The sequence below is a fragment of the Capra hircus genome, chromosome 9, assembly GCF_001704415.2.
Source record: "Capra hircus breed San Clemente chromosome 9, ASM170441v1, whole genome shotgun sequence".
NCBI classification, from domain to species: domain Eukaryota; kingdom Metazoa; phylum Chordata; class Mammalia; order Artiodactyla; family Bovidae; genus Capra; species Capra hircus.
The window spans coordinates 88613681-88625599 of NC_030816.1; the positions used below are offsets into that span (position 1 = coordinate 88613681).

Genomic DNA, 11919 nt, shown 5'->3' on the forward strand with positions numbered 1-11919 from the left:
CCCGCAGCCCCCAGCGGGGGCAGGGCCCCATTCCTGGTGGTGCTTCCCAGCGACCCAGAGCATCGAGTCTCCCTGAAGACATGCTCCTCTTCCCCGGCAGCTCGGACATCGCTCACTAACACTCCTGAAGGCCTGGCAAGGGGCAGGTGCTGGGGACGGCCTCAGCCTGCGGACAGCAGTCAGGTGACGTGTTCTGGGAAACCCCAGCACGCCCCACCCCACCACCTCCCTCCCCGCCTCACTCTTCTCCTGCAGACCGCGTGTCTGGGGCCAGTTTACTTCCCAGTCCCTCTTGGGCAGTTGTTTATTTTAAAATACTCTTTCAATACTTCTGTGTCTTTAGTGGTTTAGTCACTAAGTCACAGGCGACTCTTGCGGTGCCATGGACTATAGCCCGCCAGGCTCCTCTGTCCATGAGATTTTCCAGGCAGGAATACGTGAGTGGGTTGCTATTTCCTTCTCCAGGGGATCCTCCCGACCCAAGAATTGACCCCGGGTCTCCTCCACTGTGGGCAGAGTTTTTTGCCAGCTGAGCTACCAGGGAAGGCACTTTATATCTTTATATAATATCAGATCTTCTCATCTAGGGTATTTCTACAGGAGTTGCATTAAAACCAGCTTCCCTGGTGGCTCAGATAGTAAAGAATCTGCCTGCAATGCAGGAGACCTGGGTTCAAACCCTGGGTGGGAAAGATCCCCTGAAGAAGGGAATGGCAACCCACTCCAGTATTCTTGCCTGGAGAATCCCATGAACAGAGATGCCTGGCGGGCGACTGTCCACGGGGTCACAAAGACTCAGACACAACCGAGCGGCTAACACACACACACAGGAGTAAAACCAAGAAAAACTATCAAGTGGCAAATAATTTACAAGAAGCATGGCCCAACTTGAAAGCAGGCAGACACACCAAAGGTGTGGCCCTTTACACTTCAATTCTAGGTTCACACTCATAGACACCGGAGGCTCAGAGTATCGAGCTTAAACAACTAGGATTAAAGTAAGGCTTCTGCCACTAGGTGGAGAAATTGCCCCGATCTAGCGCAGGGGTGGTGCTGACTCACTGCTGCGAAACCTTTCTAGCAGGGAAGATATTAACAAATGCCTTATTGTTCCAATGACTGTGGTGGCTACACCTGACACCTGTAAACTGTAACCTTTTGCCAGTTCACTCCACGTATTTTTGCTTGAATGGAGTAAACATCCCATTTGATCTTCATGGCATCTTTATGTTCTACATCCTGTCAGTATCCACATTCACCCCTCAGCGCTGGCTCTCTTGAAAATCATTTAACACCATTTGCATTTTTGTGGCAAAGTAATCTATCTATTGAGTAAATAAATATATGAACATTTCACTTCCAGTCCTGCCACTGATTGGATAAAATGTTAAAGTCCATCACAGACTGAAAAGCTCCTCCAGGACAGTCGTAAGCAGGAACAAAGTCTCGTTCCGAAAGAAGAAGGGTTTTAAATAATAACTAGACCAGCCGGATTTTGCACATCGCCTTTATTTTGCAGAAAATACTTTCTGCTGATTGTCTTTGGCTAGTTTGTCAAAGGAAAAACATAAACAGTTGTCGGTTTAACAGTACAAGAGATCAGCTACCTATGCTCAAAAGTAAACATTCTAACAGGCAGAGCTGGACACTGCTGTTTCAACGGCCATCTGCTGTCCCCCAAGAGTGGCGCAATTCTGTCTCAGCTGGGCTCCGACTAGGATCCCAGCCACAGGGGTCCCAAAGGGACCTGGAAGCTACTGGAAAGCAACAGGGAGGAGAACTGGAAGCGTGCTTTTTACCTCCCCAGAGTATGACCGGAGAAGTTACAAAGCCTGATGCGCCGGAGGCACCTCCGGCTGTATGTAAGAGAAACACGGCTTCTGGATGCTGGCCGGTCATTGTTACTGCAGGTCCTGGCGAGGGAGGCCCCCACCTTGCTTCCACACCTGCATTCACCCGCAGCACAGAAAGGACTCAGGATGCACCGCCACCATGGTGGACGAAGCACAGTGCTGGCGGTGGGACTCCTGATACATAACAGAACATGAACCTTCTTCTTCTTTCCTTTGAAGGGCGGTTAGCAGGCCTGACCCCCTTCCCACGCCCCGTGAGACTGCCGCTCAAACACTTGCAGTCCCGGCCTCCTTTCAGGCACAGGCTCCGGCTCACATGGACGGGGGTGACACGGCCGTCCACGAGGCCAGGAGGCGGGCCTGGGCGGAGGCATCATACTGGCTGTCGGCTACGTCTGTGGCCGTGGCGGCCCCCTCGTACAGTGGGGACCCCGAAGAGGAGGACGCTGAGACCGGGTGGGCGAGGGGGGTAGAGTGGGCAGGGGAGCCTCGGAAGAACTGGGCTCCCAGCCCGCTGGGCACACCCGCCGCCTGGGCGCCCGGGGCGACGGCACCGCTGCTCACGGACCACAGGCTGGGGTACTGGCTGAAACAGAAAAGTGGGGAGACAGACGGGTCAGAGACCTGGGCAGGCGCTCCAGGAGGGGAAAAGAGACCCCCGCCAACCCCACCCCAGACGGCCGGGGAATAAACGGCTCATTTCTTCTGTGTGATTAAATCACACCTGGACATGGATAGAGGTCATGTCTCATCTGCCCACAAGAAACAAAATCATTAGGAGCCGTCTAAAAACGCCTTGACATGCACTGTTAGCTTCCGCTCCAAAGACTCCAGCTTTGTGCTCAAGCTGAGAATCCAAGTTCTCAGATGCACCGAGTCCAATGTTTCCGAGGATGTGCACACGCATCTGTGTTGACTAGTAATTCCAGGGCTTCCCTGGCGGTCCTGGTTAAGAATCCACGTGCCAGGGCAGGGGACACCGGTTTAATCTCTGGTCTGGGAAGATCCTACGTGCCCCAGAGCAATCAGCCCACGAGCCACAGCTACTGAGCCTTGCTCTGGAGAGCCCATGAGCCACAGCTCCTGAAGCCCGCACCCCCTGGAGCCCGTGCTCAGCCACAGAATCAGGTGCTGCAGCGGGAAGGCTGGGCGTCGTGACAAGAAGCCCCCACTCGCCACAAAGTCCGTGTAGAGTGAAGACCTACTACAGCCAAAAGAATTAGCAAATAAACAAATCTTTTTTTAAAAAAGCTGCCCATTCCTTCGAGGGAGACAAACACAGATGGTGGAGGGCATCCTCCAGTGACTCCCTGTGGGCACCACGTGTCAGCACATGTCAGCGTGGCACCCGGCAGAAGGAAGAGCCCCAGGACTCAGACCTGGAAGCAAACCCCCGTGCACCCACTACGCCAGGTGAGCCTGGCCCCGAGCCCACCTTTGAGGCCCTGCTTCCACATCCCTGAAGGAAGGAACTGGAAACGGACGTTAGCCCTGCCCTGTCTGAGAACACAGGTCTGACCAACACTAGACCAGGCTGACGTTTTGCTTCTGGAAAATGTCCCTCTCTTCTAGCAGAATCAACCCTTCTGTAAATGAGCAAGGAGGGCTTAGGCTATGGGGGGCTATGTGGTTGACCAGGCCATGTCCTACACTTCAGATGCCCTTGGACTTGCACACAGGCGTGATGGAGTGAGGCAGGGGACTCTCCCCATTTTACAGATGAAAGGCAACAAGGCTCCGAGATGCACTGAAGTCCTCAGGGGGACCCCGTTGTAGCCTGCAGGTCATCTGACTCACTGCAGTCTTCTAGGCGACCCTGGAGCCCTGGAAAGGCTTCCTGGTTACGCAGTGCTTGCTCTGTTTTGAAGAGTAGACATTAGATTCCAACTTTAAAGGAATTGCTTCCTAAACATAAAGAATTAAGGTCTTAGGCAAATGCTGATATTCTGTACAGTCCACGGGGTTGCAAAGAATCGTATACAATTGAGCAGCTGAGCAAGCACCCACACGGAAGCTGCACTGCTTTTGAGGTCAAGGTGCCTTGTCCATAGATTCACTCTGCTGCGAGCCAACTTGTTCAATCAGTTAATACCGTTGACTCATTTCCTCCTTAGAAAACGTGGAAAGGGCTCTCGCTTTGTCATTTTAGTTTTTATTATAATAATCCTATGAAGAAATATAATACGCTGAACGACCAGCTTGATTTTTTGAAGCCAACCTCCCTCTACACAATTTTCAAGTTAATAATAAAATAGTCATCATTCTTTTCAAGTTACCTAGCAAGTACGTGAAGAAACACACTGATTCTATATCCACAGAAATCCAACAAATGTATTTCCTTAATTTGATAGTGCCTATCAAAAGAGGTTCTGGAAACTTGTCTTCAAGATTCACCTACTGACCCCACAATCCTGTACACCTACAAGCCTATGAAGATGGGCTGAGGCTGGGGTTATCTGGTGCCCTTTTCTTGAAGAAGCAAGGCTCAGGAGGCTTGTCCATCACATGAACCAGTAAACAGCAAAGCCAGGAGAGGGTCCCTGCTCCCTTCCATGAGATTCCAGCTCCATCCACCCTGAAAGCGCCACTGAACTCCCAGAGGACAGGCTGAAGCAGGAACTCACGGCAGTTATGTAACCCGGGGTCCCGGACACAGCTGGCTAGTGGTCAAGTTACCAATAAAGACCCATCACCCGTAAGTGAAGAGCAGGATACAGGCTAATGGATGGGATGGGAGGACATCACAGGCACTCCCGTTCCCACGACACTGCACCACTCCCCAGACGTGCATTACCTGGAGCCCGCAGGAGGACCAGCGTTCGGACCCATGGGCAGCATGCTGGTGTGGGCAGGCATTCCAAGGCTGGACCAGTTGTCATGGGGCTGGAGCATGGACAGACATGCAGATGAACTGTCGGAATAGGCTACAGATGTAAGAAAGTGTCATTACTGATGAGGGCTTCCAAGAGTGGCAAAACACACTGAAATGCTACCAATAGCTGGAGCTGCATCAGCACCTGCCTAATCGGTCATCCAAGGCCAATGCTGGTGCTGCTGCTGCTGCTAAGTCGCTTCAGTCGTGTCCGACTCTGTGCGACCCCATAGACGGCAGCCCACCGGGCTCCTCCGTCCCTGGGATTCTGCAGGCAAGAACACTGGAGTGGGTTGCCATGTCCTTCTCCAATGCATGAAAGTGAAGAGTGAAAGTGTGGCCGACTCCTAGCGACCCCATGAACTGCAGCCCACCAGGCTCCTCCACCCATGGGATTTTCCAGGCAAGAGCACTGGAGTGGGGCACCATTGACTTCTCCGTCAAAGGCCAATACTCACTGTCAAATATACATGCTGGAATATAGTCCAGCACCCAGGCTTTTTCTTATCATTAGATCCATAGCTATGCTGCAGAAATGGGCTCTTACAGTCACATGATTAAGAATTGATTACACTGAAAAACCAGTGTAATTTTTACCTGTCTTTTCTGCAAAGGATTATCGCTTAAGAATTAAAAGCACTTTGAAAACCATTTACACAAGGCAAAATTTAAAATACGATCTAGCCTCTAGCTGGACTGCTATTTCCTTCCCAAATAAGCTTCTTTCATTTCAAATCAGCTTTAATTGCTTAATTGTTTTATGGCGTTCATTTGCTTTTTTCCTCCTTTCAGAGCCAGACAAAATGAAGTCTGGGACATCCGTGGTGTTAGAGGGAATTGGGTCCAGGGGTCTTCATGGTCTGGCCCAGTGTTCATACCACTCAAGCCTGCACCTAGGGGCAGGGATAAGCCTGTATCCCCTTAACGTGTAGGGGCACGTTAAACCACAAAGTGCTGGACCACCAGAGCGTCTGATTCTGTGGGTCTGGGGAGTTTTCAGATGAGCCACTGACCCTGGCCTCATACTTGGAGAAACACACTTGCGTCTCATCAAGCTAGTAATCCTCGTGCCTGGCTGGCCCGGCATCATCACCTTACGGGGTTCACAAAATACGCAAACCGGGGCCCAGGGTCCTAAAGTAAAGAGGCTCAAGCAGTAGCAGTCACATTCAGCCCTGAGGCCCCTGGCCTGGAGGTCTCTGTGGTCGAGCCAGCAGCGACGTGGACACGAAAGAAGCGCCCTCTTGAGCCAGTCAAGAGCCCGCTCCCTTCCCGGAAGTCTTTCCAGCATCCCCAACCCGGCCGCCTTCCGCTGGGACTTACTTGGAGAGCTGTTGCGATGCGCGTACGGGCTGGGGTAGGGGGCTGGCCGGTGGCTCCTCAGGGCCGGGAACCTTTCGCAGCCGTGCGTGGAGGGGAGCGAGAGGGGGCCTCCGAACTGGGGGTGGGGGGTGGCGGGTGGACACAGGCTACTGGTTCCGGGGATCAGCCAGCCCCCTGCTGTGAGAGAAGCAGGCTGCGGACCCCGCTCGGCCTCCCTCCCGTCATCGAACGGGCAAGACGGGGCTTCCCTGCGGTCCAGAGCCCAGGACTCCGAGCTCTCACGCGGAGGACCCCGGTTCAGGCCCTGGTCGGGGAACTAAAATCCCACGAGCCACGTGGCCGGAAACGAAGCTAAGGGACAGCGGGGCAGAGGCCAGGGAGCGGCGGGTCTCCTCCTGGGGGTCCGTGGACATCGAGGGCCTGACCAGGCTTCAGGGGTCGTGGGCGTCAGCCGTGCGGCCAGAGAAGGGCCAAGGCGTCCAGACGCTCAGGGCACCCGAGAACCTGGGGGACTGACCCCAGCCTCGGCCAGCCCTGCGGCTTCCTCAAAACCGCCCCCTCCCGGGATCCTCCCAGAATATCCCCCGGGACGTTCTGTCCCTCCAGGCAGGTCAGTTTTCAGGGCCAAACTACTGAGCGCGAATAAATGTTAAAACAGACAAAATTCAGACTCAGGGCGCACAGGGAGAGCCCTGCCCGCAGCTTCTCCCCCCTTCCCTCCCTGCTGCAGACCACACCGCCACGCGGAGGAGTCTCGTCCTGCCTGGACCGGCACCCGTGTTCTCCTCGCTTTCCTTCTGCGTTTGGCTCACCCTTTCCCACCTTACAGGTCAATCAGAGGATCATTCCAACACTGCCCTGCCCTCCTTTACAGCTCCCGTTTCTTCTCCATTCCCTTTATTTTCCTCTTTCTTTAAAAAAAAAACAGAAAAGCAACCACTAGGAAGACAACTGCTCAGGCTCCAATTCCCAAACTCTAACTGCAGACAGCATTCCAGTGAGAAGAGGGTCCAGACAGTGGCCACAAAGCTCGGGCCCATCGGCGGCCAGAGCAGTTGCTCATATTCTGCTCTGTGAGGTGACAGCCGTGAGCCACTTAGGAGAGCTGTTTGTTAAAGTATTCCATGAAGGATAAGGAGGGAGGGAGGGAGGGAGAAAGAAAAGAAAGAGAAAGAAAGGGAAAACGGTTTTTTGAGGAAGCCGCCGCTCTGGTTCCGCCCTAACTTAGAAGTGAGCAGCCAGCAGTAACTTTTCTCTCCCAACCGTTGCCAGTTTCTCATCTCTGAGTCCCCGCCCTGCCTGGATGGGTAAGACAAAGCCTTTTCCCCTGATAGACTCTGCTGTAGACCTGCATCACTCCGCTGAACACCTCACTAACTCCTAAAGAAGGCTAGACTGAAATCAGGCTTGCCCATCCTGCGAGCCGCTGTCTCCAGCAGGACCCGGCAGGCCATTCCCAGCCCCAAAGCAAGCTGGAGGAGAGCTACACGTGATCAGAAGCACCGTCCCAAAGATGATCCTTCCGTTCTCAGCCATTAACAAAAAGACAGACCATCTCAGAGTGGATGAGAGCCAAGTTCTTCTCCTGCCCAACACAACAGAGTCTGAACACCCATCAAGGTCTCAGCAATCCATCCTAGCCATGGCTGGAGCCGCCTCGTGCGTGCTCAGCCCTCGGTCGTGTCCATGGACTCTGTGATTCCATGGATTTGTAGCCCTCCAGGCGTCTCTGTCCATGGGATTCCCCAGGCAAGAATACTGGAGTGGGTTGCCATTTCCTCCTCCAGGGGATCTTCCCGCCCCAGGGATTGAACCTGTGTCTCCTTCGTCTCCTGCACTGGCAGGCAGACTCTTTACCATCATGCCACCTAGGAAGCCTCTGAAGTGGCCTCAAAGCAAAAGAACCCAGGCTCCTCTGTCAGGAATCCCGTGAGCTGGCAGGGGGGTGGGGGGCATCCGGAAGCCCCAGGTGGAGCAGAGGCTGGGGACCAGTAGTTCGATGACCAGTAGGAACAGCATCAACACGCAGGGCCACTGCCTTGCACAGCCAAGAGCGGTGTGCCCCCCAAGGGCACCCAGAAGCTCTGTCTGCTCCATCCCCAGCCCCCTGCCCCAGACAGGCTAGTCCCTGAGACAAGGTCCGCCTGGGCAGAGAGCAACAAACCGTACATTGGCTGTACCCAGGCTGCTGGCTGTCTCCCGCTTCTTCCGTCATATCTTTGTGATCGCTTCTGTCAAGAAAGTGTATTGAATGGTCAAGGAGAACATTCAGGAAACGGTATCTGCAGCAGTAGCTCATTCTGCACACTTCTTCGCCCAAGGGGTATCACTAGCATTCTCTCACCTTTCCTTTGCGTCGAGGAAAGCTTTTGCAAATGGATTGTATTTAATTTTAAGAGCTGTGATCTGAAAAACAAGAAGTTGCATCTACTAGTATCTGCTCCTTAGTCAGAGGACTTAATTAGCCACCAAGAAATCAGGCACCACCAATACCCCCTTTAAATATTCAAATATAATCAGACTTCTTTCCAGGTGTATTTTCCTATTTGAATCTGAAGTAGCCGAGTAATTATAATATTTCATAAAGAACAGCACATTTATGTAAAGCTTTTAAATGCTGATTTCCTAAGTGGAGTTGACAATAATAAATTTAACCTACTGCTGACAAGGGCTTCCCTTGTGGCTCAGCTGGTAAAGAATCTGCCCACTATGCGGGAGACCTGGGTTCAGTCCCTGGGTTGGGAAGATCCCCTGGAGAAGGGAAAGGCCCCCCGCTCCAGTATTCGGGCCTGGACTGTGTAGTCCATGGGGTCCCAAAGAGTCGGACGCGACTGAGTGACTTTCACTTCACTTCTTCACTACTGACAATATTTTGTGTGCACCAGTCTAACACATGGCTCAAACCACAACGCAGGTCCATTAGGGAGAGTGACTTCTAGTCTGGCTGGCGGTCAACACCCACAGCCTGATCAGCTAATCACCTACTGTCTGTCCTTTGGGGTCAGGCGTAGACACAGATTCACAGGCACTAAACTGTGTATCTAGCTGACTATTCACACAGCACAGACTTGGAGGGGTGCCCCTGTCGATTTAGACACTTTTAGGGAAAACTAAAGGAGAAAGTGCTTGAATGAGTACTTATTTTAAAACTTTTCTCCTCCTGTCCTGTTTGGTATGTACTGTTATGGGAAATAATTTGAAAAGGCATTAGTTATCCGTCTAAACTTTAGGCTCTAAAGGACACTCATCACACACACACAAGCCCGCTGACTGCCCGTGCCTCACCTCCTCGTTTTGGTAAGCGGTCACCGCGATGAACTGGGTCTCCGGGAAGCAGTGGCTGGTGATCATACGCTGTGGACCCCCAACTCTCACGATGTGGATTCGAGGCTCATACTTATGTAAGGAGTTCAACATGATCTGAGAGAGACACAAACACAGGAACTGCGATCCTCAAAGTCCCACCGTTAAAGACAACAAAACTTCCATTTGCCCTGATGTGAACGCAGAAACTCCTGCAGCTCACAGGAAAATGTCTTTACTGTTGACGCCGGGGGCTTCCCTGGTGATTTGGAGCATAAAGAATCGCCTGCAGTGCAGGAGACGAGGGATACCTGGGTTGGGAAGACCCCCTGGAGGAGGAAATGGCAACCCGCTCCTGTATCCTTGCCTGGAAAATCCCATGGACAGAGGAGCCTGGCGGGCTACAGTCCCTGGGGTCACAAAGAGTCGGACACGACTGAGTGAGCGAATTGAAGGTGGTAGGTTGCCCGTTAGCTGCTGCTCCCGCGACTAGGTCGGAAAAGGAGTGAGAGACGCTGCACACGATCAGAGGCAACGCCTGCCTTTCAGGACGTGCTTGACCTGGTAGAACAAAGTTCTAGAGCTTCCAGGGCAGCTGTAGACAGCTTGGAATGCCTGAGCGCCAGTGCAGTTTTTGGAAACACTCCCCAAGGAAAGACTATCTGTAGAAAAGGACGGCTTTGCAAGTCTGTTCAGACTCCGCGCAGTCAGAACGGCAGGCACATTCAGCTCTGAAGTGAGCACTTACCCTCGACTTGCATATTTTCTCTACCCCAGGAAGTTGAAGGCTAGGACGCAGAAGTTCCCCCAAAGCTTGAGAACTGCCCGCCCTCTCCCCGCTCGCTCTCCAGGCCCGGGTGTTACTGTCGTCAGCTTACTATAAACAACACTGAGGGCTTAATTGAGGAAGGCAGACTTCACCTCCAGGCCAGCAGCGCCCTTCCAGCTCTCTGCCACAAGAAGGTGCAGAGTCACAGGCCCCTCCTAGAGTCGGCCCCCACCCTCCAGCCCTCACACCTACCTGGCCCCCTCCATTGAGCTTGTTGGTGAGCTTGACTTTGCTGAAGGAGACAGGTGCCTTCATCCAGTGCGCCCCGAAGTTGGGGGAGTCGGGGTGGATGTAGACGCAGCTGGGTGCCTGTGGCTCTGGCTTGCCCCCCGGCACCCACTCCCCATTCACGTACTTCCAGCGGTGGTTGTCGGCCGCCACGAAGTCCAGCAGGAAGGAGTACATGGCGTTGGGGTCCAGGCCGGATACGTTCACCTTCAGCACCGGGAACATCCTCCTGAAAAGGAAGGGGTGCAGCTGGAGGACCCTGGATGGGATCGTGAGGCCGAAGGCAGGGCATCTGTCATTTGGGGCAGGAAGCTCCCCCTGGGAACTTAAAAGGGGCCACGCACGGTGCTCCTTCCCAGGACTCACCTAGATCTGCATGCGCCCACCCCACCATCCCTCATCCCTCGGCCTCCGGAGGCAGGTGGGACAGGACCTGGCAGAGGCCGCAGCACACGGGTCAGGCCGGGGGCAAGAGTGGGCGAGGCATGGGTCTCCCGAGTTCCGGGGGAGTCCCCCTCCCCAGGGTTGTGTTAGTGTCTCAATCGTGTCCGACTCTTTGCGACCCCATAGACTGTAGCCAACCAGGCTCCCGTGTCCACGGAATTCTCCAGGCAAGGATACTGGAGCCTGTTGCCATTTCCTTCTCCAGAGGATCTTCCCGGAATCGGAACCGGGGTCTCCCGCATAGCAGGCAGCTTCTTTACTATCTGAGCCACCTCGTCCTCCCCAGGAAAGTGACAGTTCTGCGAAGAAGGCCCAGAGGGAGAGGGAGAGGCCACACGAGGCTGTTCCCAGCCCGAGCGGGAGGAGCAGAAAGACTAGGCGAGGGGGTTGCCGCAGGGAGCCGGCGCGCCCACCTGCCGTTTTTGGTGACGATCATCTCGTTGGTGAGCTCCTTGAAGCGCAGCCACAGCTCGCCCTCCTCCAGGCCCACGCGCAGCTCGCGCTCCGTGGGGTCGCCCTTCTCGCTGCCCGCCTGCAGCTCGCTCTCCACGGCGCTCAGCAGATGGTCCACGCGGTACTGCAGGCTCTTCCCCGGGCTGTCGGTGCCCGGGGAGGTCATCCTCCCGCCGGCCCGCGCCCCGACGCCCCCCTAAATCCCAACTGGCTACGCGAGCGCCACCTTCACCGCCGCAGACGGCCGCTCTTCCAAAAACACCCAAGAAGTGCCCAGACCCGCGACGGCACAGACCCAGCGCCGACCTGCGTCGAGGGCGACGATCTGGAGAGGAGGGGGCGAGGGAGAGGGGTAGGGGGAGGTTATTCTACTTGAACTCCCGCAAGGAGGGACGAGAGTAGGTCTCCTGGGAAGGAAAATCGCCCCTCAGCATAAATAGAGCCTGCAGCGTGGCGCAGGGGGGCTCGGCGGATTGGGCCGCGAGCCCTTTGAAGCGCCGGGGCCGCCGCCCATTGGCCGCGCGCGGCCATATCAGACCCCGCCGGGCGGGCCGTGGAGGCGGGGGGCCATCAATGGGCTCCCTCGCCGGCTTTTTGTAAATCCGGAGCCGGAC

General features: G+C 54.6%; 1 protein-coding gene across 2 annotated transcripts; it reads right to left on the reverse strand.

The window, feature by feature from the left end:
* T (T brachyury transcription factor) lies at positions 2166-11471 on the reverse strand. 2 transcript variants are annotated; one of them, XM_018053537.1, is made up of 8 exons: positions 11266-11471; positions 10373-10637; positions 9334-9468; positions 8393-8454; positions 8218-8279; positions 6049-6222; positions 4648-4777; positions 2166-2439 (listed from the first exon to the last, which is right to left on the reverse strand). In XM_018053537.1, exons 1-8 carry the CDS (start codon positions 11469-11471, stop codon positions 2166-2168), a joined length of 1308 nt encoding a protein of 435 aa, XP_017909026.1. The 2 variants fall into 2 exon arrangements, with proteins under 2 accessions (XP_017909026.1, XP_017909027.1); XM_018053538.1 differs by lacking the exon at positions 6049-6222.